General features: G+C 48.3%; 1 protein-coding gene across 1 annotated transcript; it reads right to left on the bottom strand.

Annotated features, from left to right (window-relative positions):
- Positions 1-19,972: 19,972 nt before the first annotated feature.
- On the bottom strand, positions 19,973-20,500 carry LOC134936737 (small ribosomal subunit protein uS10-like). The gene has a single exon (XM_063931951.1). It carries the CDS (start codon positions 20,380-20,382, stop codon positions 20,083-20,085), a length of 300 nt encoding a protein of 99 aa, XP_063788021.1. The 5' UTR covers positions 20,383-20,500; the 3' UTR covers positions 19,973-20,082.
- Positions 20,501-22,985: the final 2,485 nt, after the last annotated feature.

Raw genomic sequence — 22,985 nt, 5'->3', positions numbered from 1 at the left:
AATAAGGAAGGATTTTGAATCCCGGGTAAGACTCATACCAGCCACACCAATCACACTGTACAACCTGTGATCTGAACCCAGTTAACAGTATGATAACAGCGGAGCCTCTGAAAAGATGGCTCACAACAACAATAACCCGATTTAGTTAACAATAACTATGTACAAGTATTGCAGATAATCCGCACTTGGGATGGGCGCCCAGCATCCACTACGGACTCCGAGAAATAGAATTATCGGTAAGTAAATTCTTATTTTCTCTATCGTCCTAGTGGATGCTGGGGTTCCTGAAAGGACCATGGGGATTATACCAAAGCTCCCAAACGGGCGGGAGAGTGCGGATGACCCTGCAGCACCGAATGAGAGAACTCCATGTCCTCCTCAGCCAGGGTATCAAATTTGTAGAATTTAGCAAACGTGTTTGCCCCTGACCAAGTAACTGCTCGGCAAAGTTGTAAAACCGAGACCCCTCGGGCAGTCGCCCAAGATGAGCCCCCTTCCTTTTGGAATGGGCTTTTTTTTTTTTTTTGGCTGTGGCAAGGCCTGCCACAGAATGTGTAAACTGAATTGTATTACAAATCCAGCGAGCAATCGTCTGCTTAGAAGCAGGAGCACCCATCTTGTTGGGTGCATACAGACTAAACAGCGAGTCAGATTTTCTGACTCCAGCCGTCCTGGAAACATATTTTTCAGGGCCCTGACAACGTCAAATAACTTGGAGTCCTCCAAGTCCCCAGTACCCGCAGGCACCACAATAGGTTGGTTCATGTGAAAAACAGAAAACACCTTAAGGAGAAAATTGAGGACGAGTCCTCAATTCTTCCCTGTCAGAATGAAAAATTAAGTAAGGGCTTTATATATGATAAAGCCGCCAATTCTGACACACGCCTGGCTGAAGCCATGGCTAATAGCATCGTCACCTTCCATGTGAGATATTTTAAGTCCACAGTGGTGAGTGGTTCAAACCAATGTGACTTTAGGAAAACTCAAAACAACATTGAGATCCCAAAGGTGCCACTGAGGCACAAAAGGAGGCTGTATATGCAGTACCCCTTTTACAAACATCTGAACGTCAGGCACTAAAGCCAGTTCTTTCTGGAAGAAATTCGACAGGGCCGAAATTTGAACCTTAATGGACCCTAATTTTAGGCCCATAGACAGTCCTGTTTTCAGGAAATGTAGGAAACGACCCAGTTTGAATTCCTCTGTAGGGGCCTTCTTGGCCTCACACCCCGCAACCTATCTTCACCAAATGCGGTGAAATTGTTTTGCGGTTACATCCTTCCTGTCTTCGACCAGGGTAGGGATGACTTCATCTGGAATGCCCTTTCAGGATCCGGCGTTCAACCGCCATGCCGTCAAACGCGGCCGCGGTAAGTCTTGGAACAGACAAGGCCCCTGCTAGAGCAGGTCCTTTCTTAAAGGTAGAGGCCACGGTTCTTCCGTGAACATCTCTTGAAGTTTCGGGTACCAAGTCCTTCTTGGCCAATCCGGAACCACGAGTATCGTTCTTACTCATCTCCCTCTCATGATTCTCAGAACTTTTGGTATGAGATGGCATAGGAGGGAACACATACTCTGACTGGTACACCCACAGTGTTACCAGAGCGTCCACCGCTATTGCCTGAGGGTCCCCTGACCTGGCGCAATATCTGTCTAGTTTTTTGTTCAGGCGGGACGCCATCATGTCCACCTTTGGTTTTTCCCAACGGTTTACAATCATGTGGAAGACTTCCCGATGAAGTCCCCACTCTCCCGGGTGGAGGTCATGCCTGCTGAGGAAGTCTGCTTCCCAGTTTTCCACTCCCGGAATGAACACTGCTGAGAGTGTTATCACATGATTTTTCGCCCAGCGAAGAATCCTTGTAGTTTCTGCCATTTCCCTCCTGCTTCTTGTGCCGCCCTGTCTGTTTACGTGGGCGACTGCAGTGATGTTGTCCCACTGGATCAATACCGGCTGACCTTGAAGTAGAGGTCTCGCTAAGCTTAGAGCATTGTAAATTGCCCTTAGCTCCAGTATATTTATGTGGAGAAAAGTCTCCAGACTTGTTCACACTCCCTGGAAATTTTTTTTTTTTTTTCCTTGTGTGACTGCTCCCCAGCCTCTCGGGCTGGCCTCCGTGGTCACCAGCATCCAATCCTGAATGCCGAATCTGCGGCCCTCTATAAGATGAGCACTCAGTAACCACCACAGGAGAGACACCCTTGTCCTTGGATATAGGGTTATCCGGTGATGCATCTGAAGATGCGATCCGGACCATTTGTCCAGCAGATCCCACTGAAAAGTTCTTGCGTGAAATCTGCCTAATGGAATTGCTTCGTAGGAAGCCACCATTTTTACCAGGACCCTTGTGCAATGATGCACTGACACTTTTCCTGGTTTTAGGAGGTTCCTGACTAGCTCGGATAACTCCCTGGCTTTCTCTTCCGGGAGAAACACCTATTTCTGGACTGCGTCCAAAATCATCCCTAGGAACAGCAGACGTGTCGTCGGGATCAGCTGCGATTCTGGAATATTTAGAATCCACCCGTGCTGTTGTAGCAGTATCCAAGATAGTGCTACTCCGACCTCCAACTGTTCCCTGGATTTTGCCCTTATCAGGAGATCGTCCAAGTAAGGGATAATTAAGACGCCTTTTCTTCGAAGAAGAATCATCATTTCGGCCCTTACCTTGGTAAAGACCCGGGGTGCCGTGGACAATCCAACGGCAGCGTCTGAAACTGATAGTGACAGTTCTGTACCACGAACCTGAGGTACCCTTGGTGGGAAGGGCAAATTTGGGACATGGGGGTAATCATCCCTGATGTCCCGGGACACCATATAGTCCCCTTCTTCCTGGTTCGCTATCACTGCTCTGAGTGACTCCATCTTGATTTGAACCTTTGTAAGTGTTCAGATTTTTTAGATTTAGAATAGGTCTCACCTAGCCTCCTGGCTTCAGTACCACAATATAGTGTGGAATAATACCCCTTTCCTTGTTGTAGGAGGAGTATTTGATTATCACCTGCTGGGAATACAGCTTGTGAATTGTTTCCCATACTGCCTCCCTGTCGGAGGGAGACATTGGTAAAGCAGACTTCAGGAGACTGCGAGGGGGAAACGTCCAATCTGTACCCCTGGGATACTACTTGTAGGATCCAGGGGTCCTTACAGTCCCAGCGTCATGCTGAGAGCTTGGGAGAAGCGGTGGAAGGCTTCTGTTCCTGGGAATGGGCTGCCTGCTGCAGTCTTCTTCCCTTTCCTCTATCCCTGGGCAGATATGACTCTTATAGGGACGAAAGGACTGAGGCTGAAAAGACGGTGTCTTTTTCTGCAGAGATGTGACTTAGGGTAAAAACGGTGGATTTTCCAGCAGTTGCCGTGGCCACCAGGTCCGATGGACCGACCCCAAATAACTCCTTTTCCTTTATACGGCAATACATCTTTGTGCCGTTTGGAATCTGCATCACCTGACCACTGTCGTGTCCATAAACATCTTCTGGCAGATATGGACATCGCACTTACTCTTGATGCCAGAGTGCAAATATCCCTCTGTGCATCTCGCATATATAGAAATGCATCCTTTAAATGCTCTATAGTCAATAAAATACTGTCCCTGTCAAGGGTATCAATATTTTTAGTCAGTGAATCCGACCAAGCAACCCCAGCTCTGCACATCCAGGCTGAGGCGATCGCTGGTCGCAGTATAACACCAGTATGTGTGTATATACTTTTTATGATATTTTCCAGCCTCCTGTCAGCTGGCTCCTTGAGGACGGCCCTATCTATAGACGGTACCGCCACTTGTTTTGATAAGCGTGTGAGCGCCTTATCCACCCTAAGGGGTGTTTCCCAACGCGCCCTAACTTCTGGCGGGAAAGGGTATACCGCCCATCATTTTCTATCGGGGGAAACCCACGCATCATCACACACTTCATTTAATTTATCTGATTCAGGAAAAACTACCGGTAGTTTTTTCACACCCCACATAATACCCTTTTTTGTGGTACTTGTAGTATCAGAAATATGTAACACCTCCTTCATTGCCCTTAACAAGTAACGTGTGGCCCTAAAGGGAAATACGTTTGTTTCTTCACCGTCGACACTGAAATCAGTGTCCGTGTCTGTGTCTGTCGACCGACTGAGGTAAATGAGCGTTTTACAGCCCCTGACGGTGTTTGAGACGCCTGGACAGGTACTAATTTGTTTGCCAGCCGTCTCATGTCGCCAACCGACCTTGCAGCGTGTTGACATTATCACGTAATTCCATAAAATAAGCCATCCATTTCGGTGTCGACTCCCTAGAGAGTGACATCACCATTACAGGCAATTTGCTCCGCCTCCTCACCAACATCGTCCTCATACATGTCGACACACCCGTACCGACATACAGCACACACACACAGGGAATGCTCTGATAGAGGACAGGACCCACTAGCCCTTTGGGGAGACAGAGGGAGAGTTTGCCAGCACACACCAAAACGCTATATTTTACAGGGATAGCCTTATAATAAGTGCTCCCTTATAGCTGCTTTTATAAATTCACAATTTCGCCAAATTTTGCCCCCCCTCTCTTGATTTAACCCTGTTTCTGTAGTGCAGTGCAGGGGAGAGCCTGGGAGCCTTCCTGACCAGCAGAACTGTGTGAGGAAATGGCGCTGTGTGCTGAGGAGATAGGCCCAGCCCCCTTTTCGGCGGGCTCGTCTCCCGCTTAAAAAATGGATTCTGGCAGGGGTTAAATATCTCCATATAGCCCCGGAGGCTATATGTGAGGTATTTTTTGCCAAGAAATAGGTTTTCATTGCCTCCCAGGGCGCCCCCCCCCCAGCGCCCTGCACCCTCAGTGACTGCCGTGTGAAGTGTGCTGAGAGGAAATGGCGCACAGCTGCAGTGCTGTGCGCTACCTTAAGAAGACTGAGGAGTCTTCTGCCGCCGCTTCTGGACCTTCTTCTTCTTTCAGCATCTGCAAGGGGGCCGGCGGCGAGGCTCCGGTGACCATCCAGGCTGTACCTGTGATCGTCCCTCTGGAGCTAATGTCCAGTAGCCAAAGAAGCCAATCCATCCTGCACGCAGGTGAGTTCACTTCTTCTCCCCTAAGTCCCTCGTTGCAGTGATCCTGTTGCCAGCAGGACTCACTGTAAAATAAAAAACCTAAGCTAAACTTTTCTAAGCAGCTCTTTAGGAGAGCCACCTAGATTGCACCCTTCTCGGCCGGGCACAAAAATCTAACTGAGGCTTGGAGGAGGGTCATGGGGGGAGGAGCCAGTGCACACCACCTGATCCTAAAGCTTTACTTTTTGTGCCCTGTCTCCTGCGGAGCCGCTATTCCCCATGGTCCTTTCAGGAACCCCAGCATCCACTAGGACGATAGAGAAATCGTCAGCGAGCGATCAACTCGGAATGACCCCCAATGTGTGATATGGTCACTCAGAAAGTACATGCAGGTAAAACGAGATTTATGGTAAGAACTTACCTTTGTTAAATCTCTTTCTGCGAGGTACACTGGGCTCCACAAGGATTAACATCGGGGTGTAGAGTAGGATCTTGATCCGAGGCACCAACAGGCTCAAAGCTTTGACTGTTCCCAAGATGCGCCACGCCGCCTCCTCTATAATCCCACCTTTATTCACAGGAGCTCAGTTTCATTAACCAGTCCAATGCAGTAGCAGGTACCAGAGAAGACAATCGTGAGTAGCCACATACACCACACGCTCACTACAGGAGAGGGTGTCAACGGCTAATGCCATACCAACCCAAAGAAGCCAAGTGCGTCAGGGTGGGCGCCTTGTGGAGACCAGTCTACCTCGCAGAAAGAGGTTTAACAACGGTAAGTTCTTACCATAAATCTCGTTTTCTGCTGCGGGGTACACTGGGCACCACAAGGATTAAAATCGTGGATGTCCTAACGCAGTTGCTAGTGGGAGGGGATGCACTGTAGCGGGCACAAGAACCCGGCGTCCAAAGGAAGCATCCTGGGAGGCCTAAATATCGAAGGCATAGAACCTTATGAACGTGTTCACTGAGGACCACGTAGCCGCCTTACACAATTGTTCAAGGGTCGCACCACGGCAGGCCTCCCAAGAAGGTCCGATAGACCGAGTAGAATGGACTTTAATGGTAGCAGGAGCTGGAAGGCCAGCCTGTACATAAGCATGTGCAATCACCATTCTAATCCATCTGGCCAAGGTCTGCTTGTAAGCAGGCCAGCCACATTTGTGAAAACCAAACAGTACAAAAAGAGAATCAGATTTCCGAATGGAGGAGGTTCTCTTCACATAGATACTGAGAACCCGTACCACATCCAAAGACCGCTCTTTAAATGACAACTCAGGAGAATTAAAGGCCGGAACCACAATCTCCTGGTTAAGGTGCACCACCTTGGGTAAATAACCCGGATGAGTTCTAAGAACCGCCCGGTCACGGTGAAAAATCAAATAGGGGGACTTACAGGATAAGGCACCCAAGTCCGAGGCCTTCTAGCTGAAGCGGTAGCCAGAAAAAAACAAAACCTTAAGGGAAAGCCACTTAAGGTCTGCAGATGCAAGAGGTTCAAATGGAGACTCTTGCAAGGCCTCCAGAACCACCAACAGATCCCAAGGGGCCACAGGTGGTACATAAGGAGGCTGAATCCGCAACACGCCCTGAGTGAAGGTATGAACATCAGGTAGGACAGCAATCTTTCTCTGAAACCAAACCGACAATGCAGAAATGTGAACCTTGAGGGAGGCCAGACGAAGGCCTAAGTCCAGGCCCTGTTGTAGGAAGGCCAACAGTTTGACCGTACTAAATTTGAAAACGTCATGATTATGAAACGCGCACCAAGTGAAGTAAGAATTCCAGACCCTATGGTAAATCCGAGCTGAAGCCGGTTTACGGGCCTTCAACATAGTTTGAATGACCGCCTCAGAAAAACCCTTGGCCCTCAAGACGGAAGCTTCAAGAGCCACAACGTCAAAGCCAGACGGGCCAAGTCCTGGTAAACACAAGTGCCCTGAACGAGGAGGTCTGGTCGTTGTGGAAGTAGAAGGGGACGATCTAGCGAGAGGACCTGTAGATCAGAGAACCAGTGCCGTCTGGGCCATGTTGGGCGATCAGAAGTAGGTTTCCTCCTTCTTAAAGTAGAAACAGCTGCGCAAAGTAACAGGGAAAATTCTGATAACAGAGAGCCGGCGTGTATAAAAAGGGGTTCATTAAACAAAGAAAATAAAAACATGTATACACAAAATGATTAGTAAAACGTAGTTAGATACCTTGAGATAATGATATTGCTTTGCACCCTGATGGTATAAAGGCAAGACTTATCTACCAATAATAGTGACTGAGTAGCAGCAAGAGACCATATAGCACTGATTGTACTCTGAATAGGGATAGTGAATAATGGATAAGTATGAGTCCACAATCAAATTAAATGGGTACAGTTCAGTTTGCCACTAATTAGCAGTATAGAAATGTTGCAGCTCCGTGATACAATGTAATTGCCGTATTGGAGATAGGCTGAGTGTGTTATGCTGTTAAAATACCTCTCATGTGGGCTGGTACAACTGAGCGTCCTCTTTTGAAAGTCCTGCAGTGCCCACAGCGTGGCTGCTTGGTGAGAGGGATATATTCCGTTCAGTGATTGCGAGAGGCTGGATGCCGCGTGTTGGTATAAGACAACTCTGCCAGAAGTGCGGTGTCCGTGCAGTGCCTCTCCAGGGTATGGTACTGCTGTGGCTTGTTCCCGTTCGGCAGTTGCGGGAGGCTAGTTGGCCGCGTGCTGTGAGGAAGCGGCTTACGGCGGTCACAGTGCAGAGATGAATGGGGCTGCTCAGAGACAAATACTGTTAAGCGGGTGCAAAGTTCAGGGTATCGCCAGATAGCAGAGTCCTAACGCGTTTCGTCACGTGACCCGTGACTTTCTCAAAGGTGCATACTCTGGTCTGCAGGTCTCAGTATTTAAAGCCTGTTGTTTTATATACGGTATATGTATGAATTCTATGTGTATGTGTTTCCTGAGAGCCGATGTGTAGTGATTTTACCTAATTAATTATTGGTTTCACCTGCTGTTGCCTGATTACAGGCTTTAAATACTGCGGCTTCGAGTGCCACCTTGATGATTGATGTAGGCCACCGTGGTGGCATTGTCCGACTGTACTTGAACAGGTCTGTTCTGTATCAAATGCTGGGCCAGGTTCAGTGCAATGAAACCACCCGCAGTTCCAAAATGTTTATTGGGAGTAGAGACTTCTCCTCGGTCCACCGACCCTGAAGGGAGTGTTGTTCCAACACCGCGCCCCAACCTCTCAGACTGGCATCCGTCAGCAGGACCCAGTTGGAAGCCGGGGAGGACTTCTGTTCCTGGGAACTATCCGTAGCAGGCATTCTTTTCTCTCTACCCTTACCTCAGGCGAGGAAGGAAGATCCCCGACCTCTTCTGGACTTATGCGACCGAAAGGACTGCATCTGATATTGTGGTTTTTTCTTTTGCTGTGGGGGAACATAAGGTAAAAAAGTAGATTTACCTGCGGTAGCTGTGGAAACTAGGTCCGCAAGACCTTCCCCAAATAAAACCTCACCCTTGTAAGGCAAAACTTCCATATGTCTCTTTGAGTCGGCATCACCCGTCCATTGGTGGGTCCACAGGGCACGCCTAGCAGAAATCGCCATGGCGTTGGCTCTTGAACCTAACAGCCCAACGTCTCTCGAAGCGTCTCTCATATATAAGACTGCGTCTTTAATGTGACCCAAGGTCAATAAAATGCTATCCCTATCTAGGATATCAATGTCTGAGCAAGGCACCCGTATGTGCATAAATTGATTTTAAGGTAGTTTCCTGTCTGCAATCAGCAGGATCCTTGAGGGCTGCCGTGTCTGGAGACGGTAGTGCCACCTTTCTGGACAAGCGCGTTAAAGCCTTGTCCACCCTGGGCGAGGATTCCAACCGTAACCTGTCCTGTGCAGGGAAAGGATACGCCATAAGAATTCTCTTGGGAATCTGCAGTTTCTTGTCTGGAGTTTCCCAAGCCTTTTCAAATAACGCGTTCAGCTCATGAGATGGGGGAGGTTTCTTTTCCTTAAACATGCATGCCCTCGTGTCAGGGACAGAGGGGTCATCTGTGATATGAAAAACATCTTTTATTGCAATAATCATATAATAAATACTTTTGGCCACCCTTGGGTTTAACCTCGCATCATCGTAGTTGACACTGGAGTCAGAATCCGTGTCGGTATCAGTATCTGCTACTTGGGACAGGGGATGTTTCTGAGAACCTGGAGGGCCCTGTGATATGGATTGACTCCCTGTCTTTTCTCTGGACTCTGCTTTGTCCATTCTCTTATGTAATAAAGACACATTTGCATTTAAAACATTCCACATATCCAGCCAATCAGGTGTCGGCGTCGCCGACGGAGACACCACAATCATCTGCTCCACCTCCTCCTTAGATGAGCCTTCCGCTTCAGACATGTCGACACACACGTACTGACACCCCCACACACTCAGGGATATATATATATATATATATATATATACACAGAGTCAGTCCCCCAATAAGGCCCTTTGGAGAGACAGAGAGAGAGAGAGAGTATGCCAGCACACACCCAGCGCCACCGGACCCAGCTTCTCTGCAGCGTGCTGTGGAGAAAATGGTGCTGGTTAGTGCTGAGGAATCAAGCTCCGCCCCCTCACCGGCGGGCTTCGATCCCGCTCAAATCTTTATACTGGCGGTGGTTTTTGTAATATACTGCCTCCGTAGTATATAACTATGCCAGTGTCCCTAGAAATGTATTAATTGCTGCCCAGGGTGCCCCCCCTGCACCCTGCACCCATACAGTGCCGCCAGTGTGTGTGTTAATGTGGGAGCAATGACGCACAGCGTTACCGCTGCGTGTTACCTCATAGAAGATCTGAAGTCTTCTGCTGCCTTTGAAGTCTTCTTTCTTCTCATACTCACCCGGCTTCTATCTTCCGGCTCTGTGAGGAGGACGGCGGCGTAGCTCCGGGACGAACGGCTAGGGTGAGACCTGCGTTCCTACCCTCTGGAGCTAATGGTGTCCAGTAGCCTAAGAAGCAGAGCCTATCATTTAAGTAGGTCTCCTTCTCTCCCCTCAATCCGACATGCAGGGAGCCTGTTGCCAGCAGTGCTCCCTGAAAATAAAAAACCTAATAAAAAGTATTTTTCAGAGAAACTCAGTAGAGCTCCCCTGCAGTGCACCCAGTCTCCTCTGGGCACAGGATCTAACTGAGGTCTGGAGGAGGGGCATAGAGGGAGGAGCCAGTGCACACCCATCTAAAGTCTTTAGAGTGCCCATGTCTCCTGCGGAGCCCGTCTATACCCCATGGTCCATACGGAGTCCCCAGCATCCTCTAGGACATAAGAGAAATACACAATAAGTGTATCTTGTGAAAATAAGAATTTACTTACCGATAATTCTATTTCTCGGAGTCCGTAGTGGATGCTGGGGTTCCTGAAAGGACCATGGGGAATAGCGGCTCCGCAGGAGACAGGGCACAAAAGTAAAGCTTTCCGATCAGGTGGTGTGCACTGGCTCCTCCCCCTATGACCCTCCTCCAAGCCAGTTAGGTACTGTGCCCGGACGAGCGTACACAATAAGGGAGGAATTTTGAATCCCGGGTAAGACTCATACCAGCCACACCAATCACACCGTACAACTTGTGATCTAAACCCAGTTAACAGTATGATAACAGCGGAGCCTCTGAAAAGATGGCTCACAACAATAATAACCCGATTTTTGTAACTATGTACAAGTATTGCAGATAATCCGCACTTGGGATGGGCGCCCAGCATCCACTACGGACTCCGAGAAATAGAATTATCGGTAAGTAAATTCTTATTTTCTCTATCGTCCTAGTGGATGCTGGGGTTCCTGAAAGGACCATGGGGATTATACCAAAGCTCCCAAACGGGCGGGAGAGTGCGGATGACTCTGCAGCACCGAATGAGAGAACTCCAGGTCCTCCTTAGCCAGGGTATCAAATTTGTAGGATTTTACAAACGTGTTTGCCCCTGACTAAATAACCGCTCGGCAAAGTTGTAAAGCCGAGACCCCTCGGGCAGCCGCCCAAGATGAGCCCACCTTCCTTGTGGAATGGGCATTTACATATTTTGGCTGTGGCAGGCCTGCCACAGAATGTGCAAGCTGAATTGTATTACACATCCAACTAGCAATAGTCTGCTTAAAAGCAAGAGCACCCAGTTTGTTGGGTGCATACAGGATAACAGCAAGTCAGTTTTCCTGACTCCAGCCGTCCTGGAACCTATATTTTCAGGGCCCTGACAACATCTAGCAACTTGGAGTCCTCCAAGTCCCTAGTAGGTGCAAGGCACCACAATAAGCTGGTTCAGGTGAAACACTGACACCACCTTAGGGAGAGAACTGGGGACGAGTCCGCAGCTCTGCCCTGTCCGAATGGACAAACAAATATGGGCTTTTTTGAGAAAAAAAACCCACCAATTTGACACTCGCCTGGTCCAGGCCAGGGCCAAGAACATGGTCACTTTTCATGTGAGATGCTTCAAATCCACAGATTTGACTGGTTTTAAACCAATGTGATTTGAAGAATCCCAGAACTACGTTGAGATCCCACAGTGCCACTGGAGGCACAAAAGAGGGTTGTATATGCAATACTCCCTTGACAAAGTTCTGGACTTCAGGAACTGAAGCCAATTCTTTCTGGAAGAAAATTGACAGGGCCGAAATTTGAACCTTAATGGACCCCAATTTGAGGCCCATAGACACTCCTGTTTGCAGGAAATGCAGGAATCGACCGAGTTGAAATTTCTTTGTGGGGCCTTCCTGGCCTCACACCACGCAACATATTTTCGCCACATGTGGTGATAATGTTGTGCGGTCACCTCCTTTCTGGCTTTGACCAGGGTAGGAATGACCTCTTCCGGAATGCCTTTTTCCCTTAGGATCCGGCGTTCCACCGCCATGCCAACAAACGCAGCTGCGGTAAGTCTTGGAACAGACATGGTACTTGCTGAAGCAAGTCCCTTCTTAGCGGCAGAGGCCATAAGACCTCTGTAAACATCTCTTGAAGTTCCGGGTACCAAGTCCTTCTTGGCCAATCCGGAGCCATGAGTATAGTTCTTACTCCTCTACGTCTTATAATTCTCAGCACCTTAGGTATGAGAAGCAGAGGAGGGAACACATACACCGACTGGTACACCCACGGTGTTACCAGAACGTCCACAGCTATTGCCTGAGGGTCTCTTGACCTGGCGCAATACCTGTCCCGTTTTTTGTTCAGACGGGACGCCATCATGTCCACCTTTGGTATTTCCCAACGGTTTACAATCATGTGGAAAAAACTTCCCGATGAAGTTTCCACTCTCCCGGGTGGAGGTCGTGCCTGCTGAGGAAGTCTGCTTCCCAGTTTCCATTCCCGGGATGAAACACTGCTGACAGTGCTATCACATGATTTTCCGCCCAGCGAAAAGTCCTTGCAGTTTTTGCCATTGCCCTCCTGCTTCTTGTGTCGCCCTGTCTGTTTACGTGGGCGACTGCCGTGATGTTTTTCCCACTGGATCAATACCGGCTGACCTTGAAGCAGAGGTCTTGCTAAGCTTAGAGCATTATAAATTTACCCTTAGCTCCAGTATATTTATGTGGAGAAAAGTCTCCAGACTTGATCACACTCCCTGGAAATTTTTTTCCTTGTGTGACTGCTCCCCAGCCTCTCGGGCTGGGCTCCGTGGTCACCAGCATCCAATCCTGAATGCCGAATCTGCGGCCCTCTAGAAGATGAGCACTCTATAACCACCACAGGAGAGACACCCTTGTCCTTGGATATAGGGTTATCCGCTGATGCATCTGAAGATGCGATCCGGACCATTTGTCCAGCATATCCCACTGAAAAGTTCTTGCGTGAAATCTGCCGAATGGAATTGCTTCGTAGGAAGCCACCATTTTCTACCAGGACCCTTGTGCAATGATGCACTGTTTTTAGGAGGTTCCTGACTAGCTCGGATAACTCCCTGGCTTTCTCTTTCGGGAGAAACACCTTTTTCTGGACTGTGTCCAGAATCATCCCTAGGCACAGCAGACATGTCGTCGGGATCAGCTGCGATTTTGGAATATTTAGAATCCACCCGTGCTGTTGTAGCAGTATCCGAGATAGTGCTACTCCTACCTCCAACTGTTCCCTGGACTATGCCCTTATCAGGAGATCGTCCAAGTAAGGGATAATTAAGACGCCTTTTCTTCGAAGAAGAATCATCATTTCGGCCATTACCTTAGTAAAGACCCGGAGTGCCGTGGACAATCCAACGGCAGCGTCTGAAACTGATAGTGACAGTTCTGCACCACGAACCTGAGGTACCCTTAGTGAGAAGGGCAAATTTGGGACATAGAGGTAAGCATCCCTGATGTCCCGGGACACTATATAGTCCCCTTCTTCCTGTTCGTTATCACTGCTCTGAGTGACTCCATCTTGATTTGAACCTTTGTAAGTGTTCAAAAATTTTTTAGATTTAGAATAAGTCTCACCTAGCCTTCTGGCTTCAGTACCACAATATAGTGTGGAATAATACCCCTTTTCTTGTAGTAGGAGGGGTAATTTAATTATCACCTGCTGGGAATACAGCTTGTGAATTTTTTCCCATACTGCCTCCTTGTCGGAGGGAGACCTTCGTAAAGCAGACTTCAGGAGCCTGCGAAGGGGAAACGTCTCGACATTCCAATCTGTACCCCTGGGATACTACTTGTAGGATCCAGGGGTCCTGTACGGTCTCAGCGCCATGCTGAGAACTTGTCAGAAGCGGTGGAACGCTTCTGTTCCTGGGAATGGGCTGCCTGCTGCAGTCTTCTTCCCTTTCCTCTATCCCTGGGCAGATATGATCTTATAGGGACGAAAGGACTGAGGCTGAAAAGACGGTGTCTTTTTCTGCAGAGATGTGACTTAGGGTAAAAACGGTGGATTTTCCAGCAGTTGCCGTGGCCACCAGGTCCGATCGACCGACCCCAAATAACTCCTCTTCCTTTATACGGCAATACACCTTTGTGCCGTTTGGAATCTGCATCACCTGACCACTGTCGTGTCCATAACATCTTCTGGCAGTTATGGACATCGCATTTACTCTTGATGCCAGAGTGCAAATATCCCTCTGTGCATCTCGCATATATAGAAATGCATCCTTTAAATGCTCTATAGTCAATAAAATACTGTCCCTGTCAAGGGTATCAATATTTTTAGTCAGGGAATCCGACCAAGCCACCCCAGCTCTGCACATCCAGGCTGAGGCGATCGCTGGTCGCAGTATAACACCAGTATGTGTGTATATACTTTTTATGATATTTTCCAGCCTCCTGTCAGCTGGTCCTTGAGGACGGCCCTATCTATAGACGGTACCGCCACTTGTTTTGATAAGCGTGTGAGCGCCTTATCCACCCTAAGGGGTGTTTCCCAACGCGCCCTAACTTCTGGCGGGAAAGGGTATACCGCCCATAATTTTCTATCGGGGGGAACCCACGCATCATCACACACTTTATTTAATTTATCTGATTCAGGAAAAACTATGGTAGTTTTTTCACATCCCACATAATACCCTCTTTTGTGGTACTTGTAGTATCAGAAATATGTAACACCTCCTTCATTGCCTTTAACGTGTGGCCCTAATAAGGAATACGTTTGTTTATTCACCGTCGACACTGGATTCAGTGTCCCTGTCTGTGTCGACCGACTAAAGTAAACGGGCGTTTTAAAACCCCTGACGGTGTTTTTGAGACGTCTGGACCGGTACTAATTGTTTGTCGGCCGTCTCATGTCGTCAACCGACCTTGCAGCGTGTTGACATTATCACGTAATTCCCTAAATAAGCCATCCATTCCGGTGTCGACTCCCTAGAGAGTGACATCACCATTACAGGCAATTGCTCCGCCTCCTCACCAACATCGTCCTCCTACATGTCGACACACACGTACCGACACACAGCACACACACAGGGAATGCTCTGATAGAGGACAGGACCCACTAGCCCTTTGGAGAGACAGAGGGAGAGTTTGCCAGCACACACCAAAAACGCTATAATTATATAGGGACAACCTTATATAAGTGTTTTCCCTTATAGCATCTTTTTTATATATTTCTAACGCCAAATTAGTGCCCCCCCTCTCTGTTTTAACCCTGTTTCTGTAGTGCAGTGCAGGGGAGAGCCTGGGAGCCTTCCCTCCAGCCTTTCTGTGAGGGAAAATGGCGCTGTGTGCTGAGGAGATAGGCCCCGCCCCTTTTTCGGCGGCCTCGTCTCCCGCTCTTAACGGATTCTGGCAGGGGTTAAATATCTCCATATAGCCTCCGGAGGCTATATGTGAGGTATTTTTAGCCAAAATAGGTTTTCATTTGCCTCCCAGGGCGCCCCCCTCCCAGCGCCCTGCACCCTCAGTGACTGCCGTGTGAAGTGTGCTGAGAGGAAAATGGCGCACAGCTGCAGTGCTGTGCGCTACCTTTAGAAGACTGAGGAGTCTTCTGCCGCCGATTCTGGACCTCTTCTCGTTTCAGCATCTGCAAGGGGGCCGGCGGCAAGGCTCCGGTGACCATCCAGGCTGTACCTGTGATCGTCCCTCTGGAGCTGATGTCCAGTAGCCAAGAAGCCAATCCATCCTGCACGCAGGTGAGTTCACTTCTTCTCCCCTAAGTCCCTCGTTGCAGTGATCCTGTTGCCAGCAGGACTCACTGTAAAATAAAAAACCTAAGCTAAACTTTTCTAAGCAGCTCTTTAGGAGAGCCACCTAGATTGCACCCTTCTCGGCCGGGCACAAAAATCTAACTGGCTTGGAGGAGGGTCATAGGGGGAGGAGCCAGTGCACACCACCTGATCGGAAAGCTTTACTTTTGTGCCCTGTCTCCTGCGGAGCCGCTATTCCCCATGGTCCTTTCAGGAACCCCAGCATCCACTAGGACGATAGAGAAATACCTATATCAGTTTACAAACCTGACACACTTAGCCCCCTCAGGTTACAGAATATAGGCGTAGCAAGCTGAGTGAAATACACGAGATGGAAGCCACGCAGCAGCTACATGCACATACACATATAGGGGGTAATTCTGAGTTGATCGCAGCAGGAATTTTGTTAGCAGTTGGGCAAAACCATGTGCACTGCAGGGGAGGCAGATGTAACATGTGCAGTGAGAGTTAGATTCGGGTTGGTTATTTTGTTTCTGTGCAGGGTAAATACTGGCTGCTTTATTTTTACACTGCAATTTAGATTGCAGATTGAACACACCACACCCAAATCTAACTCTCTCTGCACGTTATATCTGCCCCTCCTGCAGTGCATATGGGCCCTCATTCCGAGTTGTTCGCTCGCAAGGCGATTTTAGCAAAGTTGCTCACGCTAAGCCACTGCCTACTGGGAGTGAATCTTAGCTTCTTAAAATTGCGACCGATGTATGCGCAATATTGCGATTACTAACTACTTAGCAGTTTCAGAGTAGCTCCAGACTTACTCTGCCTGTGCGATCAGTTCAGTGCTTGTCGTTCCTGGTTGACGTCACAAACACACCCAGCGTTCGCCCAGGCACTCCCACCGTTTCTCCGGCCACTCCTGCGTTTTTTCCGGAAACGGTAGCGTTTTCAGCCACACGCCCCTGAAACGCCGTGTTTCCGCCCAGTAACACCCATTTCCTGTCAATCACATTACGATCGCCGGAGCGAAGAAAAAGCCGTGAGTAAAAATACTTTCTTCATAGTAAAGTTACTTGGCGCAGTCGCAGTGCGAACTTTGCGCATGCGTACTAAGCGGATTTTCACTGCGATGCGATGAAAAAGAACGAGCGAACAACTCGGAATGAGGGCCATGGTTTTGCCGAACTGCTAACAAAATTCCTGCTGCGATCAACTCAGAATTACCCCCCTAGTCACAAATGTACAATGCAGAAGTTAGACCAAACAATAAAACTGCACTGGACTAGCAATGCAAAGTGATAATCAGTATAGATATATAGATATATATGTAAACAGTAGATATAACAAAACACAGTAAGTACTGGATGTATATCACAGGGTGTTTGTACCACACAACCCTGACTGTATGCACTCTTTCTTAACTAACGCTGTCCACTGACAGGTAGAATACTTAAGTGTCGCGTAAAATGCACAGCGGTGACGAGTAGGCAGCTTTACAGAGGATTTGCCCCAGCAGTCCCAGAAACAGCGCAGCTCCGTGTAATGGCGGCTGACATGGAGTGAGGGAGATATACATGCATCTCCAGGGCAGGAACATTTACCCAGATGGCGCCATGGGGCTGGGGCTACAGGTCAGGCCTTATCCCTCTGCTGGCTTTCCCACCGGGCGCTGCGGGCAGTATTAAAACGGGTTTTACACAGACAAAACCCCACCTGTGCCCTGTGTCCCAGAGGCTAGTGGAGCGGCTGCCACTTACAGTGTCCACGCCGGTGCGCGCGGCCCGCCTCCCACAGCCGCGCTGTATCGCGATTACAGTGGGCCAAAGAGACATCTCACCTCCCCTTTGAATGCGGCCACGCGATCCAGGAGACAGCGGTGAGTGTGTGTCTAACGTAGAGAAGAACACCGGAGCCCCGCAGTAGTGACCCGGCAACCAGGGCGCGGGAGTATACAGCGCTGCTGGGGGAGTGATGGAGCTGTAGCAGAGGATGTCTGACTGACATCTAACACTGCTGCAGTGTCTTTAGTTGTTCTTTCTTCTGAAAAATAGCTTTTTCTTAGGGCTGCAGGAGCAGCACCCCTGTTGTATGCCTGCTTACTGCATGGCATCAACTTACAAACTGAGCTTCTGTGCACGGAAGCGGGTTATAGAGGAGCCGGCGCTGTGCATCTTGGGAACAGTCAAAGCTTTGAGCCTGTTAGTGCCACGGATCAAGATCCTACCCTACACCCCGATGTTAAGCCTTGTGGAGCCCAGTGTAATCCGCAGCAGAAATAGTATGAGTGACCATGGCCCTCATTCCGAGTTGATCGCTCGCTGACGTTTTTTGAAGCACAGCGATCAGGTTACTACTGCGCATGTGTATGCACCGCAATGCGCGCGCACGTCGTACGGGTACAAACAGTATCGTTGCTTTGCAATGCTTCTAGCAACTAATCCATTCGCACAACCGATCGCAAGGAGATTGACAGGAAGAGGGCGTTCATGGGTGTCAACTGACCATTTTCTGGGAGTGGTAGGGAAATCGCAGGCGTGTCTAAGCGTTTGCAGGGTGGGTATCTGACGTCAATTCCGGGACCGGACAGGCTGAAGTGATCGCAAGGGCTGAGTAAGTCCAGAGCTGCTCAGAAACTACAAAAAACTTTTTTGTCACGCTCGGCTGCACAAGCGTTCACACACTTGCAAAGCGAAAATACACTCCCCTAGAGGCGGCGACTATCTGATCACTGTTCTGCAAAAAATAGGTAGCGAGCGATCAACTCGGAATGAGGGCCCATACCTCATGTTGTGCACTGAAAGGAGAGAGACTTTGCTGAGATCAAAGGGATTCTGTGACTGTGTCCCACGTATTTCTGTGAGGTCGGAGAATCAGACTCGCTCACATGTTACAAGTAGCTAATGCCATTCTGAGATTGGGTTAGTAACTGGAGGACAGTGGCAGAACTTGGCCCACAGCTGCCCATCATAAAAAAGAGTCTGCCGATGAAGGTTATTGCCTACTATTGTCTTCACCAGGAGTAAACCTTAAATCCCAAGATAATACCGTGCTTTCTGACTATGAGAAATATCAGTCTTCTTTTTCACGCTGATGGTCTCACTTTAGGGTGCAGAGTATGTGTTCACCACTGTTTAATAGTGGTAAATGGTTGTTGTTGGAACCCTTACCCAGTGGTCAGAGGACTGTTGCCGGATCACAACAGCTGTAGCATGCCAGTGGCAGAATCCCGAACGTATGTATGCCGGGGAGGGTTAGGCCTGTGGGGAAAGGGGGCGGGGGAGCGATAGGCTGGGAGGCGTTAGGGTTAGGCTGCGAGAGGAGAGCTTTAGGCTGCAAGAAGTGAGGGTTAGGATTAGGATGTGGAAAGGGAGGGATATATGTAGGGTTAAGTTTAGTTGCGGGCGCTTGTCAGGATTTTGGCAGCTGGGATGACCGTGTTGGTATTCTGACTGCCGGCATCCTCACTGCCGGTATCCCGTACCCAACCCATGATCAGTAACAGCTGACGGCGGCTCAGCCCCAGAGTCTCCCTACTTTGACCCACTCGGGCAGATTAATCAATTTTCCTGAACAGCAGATCAGGCTGTTCAGGGGAGTCCATTAAAACGTTTCAGTTGAGCTAAGTGACTCGGGGATGGAGCTTTTATTGGCCAGGTGTTTTGGGAAGGGGTGATGAGGAAGACACCTTAATATAACAGGGGTTCAGTATAGAAGTAGACAGTAAGGACCCCTTAGGTAACTGTAACTCAATAAAGGACATACGCAATTTGTGGTAAACTGATAGAAATGACAGCAGATCTCACCACCACGATTGGCGACACACCAGGCTGACATCACCTTTATTATGTCTGTAGCGCCAGCTGTCAGGGGAAACCCACTCTCTTATCCTGATCGCCCTTCACTCCCTTACATGTAGTTGTGCTGAGCTGAGCATTAGATTTCATTATCAGTGGTTTTCTAATATAGCTGCCAGTACTCAGTATGCAATCTTTAAGTACGCAACTTTCCACGTGTACACTAATAAATGTTACCATACTGGATAAGGTCAAGTGTTATTTACTGTCTGTGTTTATATTGTACTTATAGATCTGATAATATCTGAAAGGTCTGGTTAATGTCCTTTCTGCCTATAAACGTCAATAATACTTTCTTAGGGATAAGTCTGTACTACCTGGAGTTGAAGTACTGGGAGCATCTGAGTACCAATAAGCGTGTTCAGCTAACAAAATAAGGGGGCTATTTCTCAAAGCTCAGAGAGATAAAACTGTGAGAGATAAAGTACCAGCCAACTAGCTTTTGCCGTACATGTTACAGGCTGCGTTTGAAATGAGAGTTTGAAGCTGATTGTTTGGTCCTTTATCTCTCACAATTTTTTTTTCTTTTTCCGGTTATGGTCTTTTATTCAGAAAAAAGTGCCATTTATGCATCAGCAATTGTGACTTCAACTTCTACACCAGGTTCAATACTGATGGAAGTGATCTATTTCACAATCTCAGAAGGACTGTGCAGGTCAATCAAGCATTTGTGGATGCGCATCTGGAACCGATCCCATGTCTTGGAACCCTCACCACAAGGGGTTTTTCTTGTTGTAATACGCAGGGTCTTGGTGGGCATACGCACAGGTCCTTTGACCTTCAGGTTCTTCTCCTTGGCTGCGCGGATTAGATCAGCACAGACTTTCTCTAAGGATTTCACATTCCGGCTTGTTAGTGTAATACGGATGCGATGAATGGCCACTTCCTGTTCAACAGGTGCTTTGCCCGTGTCTTTAAATGCCATATCTGATCACCTTCCTGACCGACTTATTCGTGAAGAATCCGAGCGAACAGCGGTGAGCCAGGAGCAGGCGGACAACAGCTTACATACACCCAACTGGATGCAAGAAGAGAGGAAGAGAGCTATCTCTCACAATTTTATATGTCTCCAAACTTTGATAAATTCCCCCCTAAATATTAGAAAATGTTTCTTAGAGTTTGAACGCCTGATGTAAACCTGACACATAAGCTACTGGTTCAGAGCAGGATGTAAAATGAGATTTCTGCAACTATGCTTTTTTTAACATGAGTTTTTCAATAGCTTTTTTTTGAAGCATACATGTCCAACACAGTATGATTACATTTTGACTTAACGCTTGTCTAAACTAGCCTAGAGGATTAATGTAAGGGAAAAATGTATTACTGTATCTACATTCAAACAAATTCCCCCAGCACACCATAATGGAACAGCAAAAAGAAACATACATTCTATATGATAACAGTAATGAAGAGATCTCAGTTCAATACATTGCAAACGTATGGTAAGCCACCAGCCACAGCGAGGCGTCTCAGCTCTGGTGGTCCTACTTACACAATAATAGCACCTATTTCAAACAAAACTAGTGTAACTCTACCGCGCACAGCTTTAACAATTAGTGGAGGGTAAAACAATGGCCCTCATTCCGAGTTGTTCGCTCTGTGTTTTTCATCGCATCGCAGTGAGAATCCGCTTAGTGCGCATGCGCAATGTTCGCACTGCGACTGCGCCAAGTAACTTTACTATGAAGAAAATAAGTTTACTCACGGCTTTTTCATCGCTCCGACGATCGCATTGTGATTGACAGGAAATGGGTGTTACTGGGCGGAAACACAGCGTTTTCGGGGCGTGTGGCTGAAAACGCTACCGTTTCCGGAAAAAACGCAGGAGTGGCCGGAGAAACGGTGGGAGTGCCTGGGCGAACGCTGGGTGTGTTTGTGACGTCAGCCAGGAACGAAAAGCACTGAACTGATCGCACAGGCAGAGTAAGTCTGAAGCTACTCTAAAACTGCTAAGTCGTTTGTGATCGCAATATTGCGAATACATCGGTCGCACTTTTAAGAAGCTAAGATTCACTCCCAGTAGGCGGCGGCTTAGCGTGTGTAACTCTGCTACATTCGCCTTGCGAGCGAACAACTCGGAATGAGGGCCAATATGTATGATGTAACAATATGACAGATATAAAAATGACAGTGGCATGAATAGACCCTTAGTCTCTCTCAGTCCTCACGATGTTCTGCTGGGAAGGTGTACAGTCCTCACACAGTCCAGTTTCCCTCAAAAAAACGAAATAAAAAGCACGATCTTATAATGAGTTTCACTCAAATCTTGTTTTCACCACTTTAGTGTGTTATTTTTTTGGCGATAAAAAAATTTGTACCGTACCCACGTCTTAAAATGTTCATTTCTTCACATAAAGGTACTATGGGGGTCGGGCAGCGGCTGAGACGTCACGCAGCCGCACGCCCCCCCCCCCCAACGGTCCAGCCACGCCTGCGGTGGTCTGGCCACGCCTACTAAACGGCGGCTTAACTATGCCGTTCAGCCCCCTCCCGCCCAGCGACCGCCTCTGTCTAGGCAGTGACGACTACCATGCGCTGGCACACTGTGGCGCATGCGCAGTTCCGACCCGATCGCTGCGACAAACTGCAGCGAGCGATCGGGTCGGAATGACCCCCAATATCTTTACACATCCAATGATTCCACAAGGTTAGTGGTCACTTGCAATGACTCACGTCTTGCAGGGTCTCATAAATGGGGAGAGAAGAAATGAAGAAACAACCAATCACATAATTGAACCCCTTAGGAGTTAAATCCCTTTTCTATATTTTTCTCCTCAAATGGATGTGAATCAGCGTACCGTACTCACATCCGTAAGTACTATTGAAGACACATAAAGGTATCTTTAGTGGGTTCCCCAATTTTACATAAGTCACGCATCAAAGACACCTAGTTTTGGTCATACATTTATGTATTTCTAAATTGTGGCAGTATTTCTGAAACAGCACAATTTGTGAACTGTGCGTATGCTGCTGTGGTGAAGGTGTATCGTGACTGGACAGATGGCACCATTATGAATAACCATTGTGAAAACAGACCACACTCACCAATGTCGGTCTTCAACTCTTCAGGATTCCGGCGTCAGTATTATGACTGCGAGGATCCTGTAAACCGGCATTTCATATTGAGCCTGTCTAAAATAACAGTACAGCCCGTCTAGTTGTTGCCCATACTGCACACTGCAGTTACTCTGGCTATTAGCTGGTGGCCATAATAATGTGACTTGACTGTGTATTTCCAGGGGTAAGAAGTATATTCTGAGGGTTTTTATTTAAAAGTAGTTTAATTGAAAACTGAGGGCTACTTAGCAAAGCTGGACTGTGTTGGCAGAGCCTGGGTACTGTGCTGTTAGTAGGGGTGGTCTTCTGTATGCCGACTGACGTGATCCCGGCGCACAGTATACCGGGATCCCGACAGCCGGCATACCGACACTTATTCTCCCTCGTGGGGGTCCACGACCCCCCTGGAGGGAGAATAAAATAGTGCCACCGTGCCCATAACGTGGCGAGCGCAGCGAGCCCGCAAGGGGC

The sequence above is a fragment of the Pseudophryne corroboree genome, chromosome 6 (genome assembly GCF_028390025.1).
Source record: "Pseudophryne corroboree isolate aPseCor3 chromosome 6, aPseCor3.hap2, whole genome shotgun sequence".
Classification (NCBI taxonomy): domain Eukaryota; kingdom Metazoa; phylum Chordata; class Amphibia; order Anura; family Myobatrachidae; genus Pseudophryne; species Pseudophryne corroboree.
This window is presented reverse-complemented; position numbering and strand designations above follow the sequence as displayed.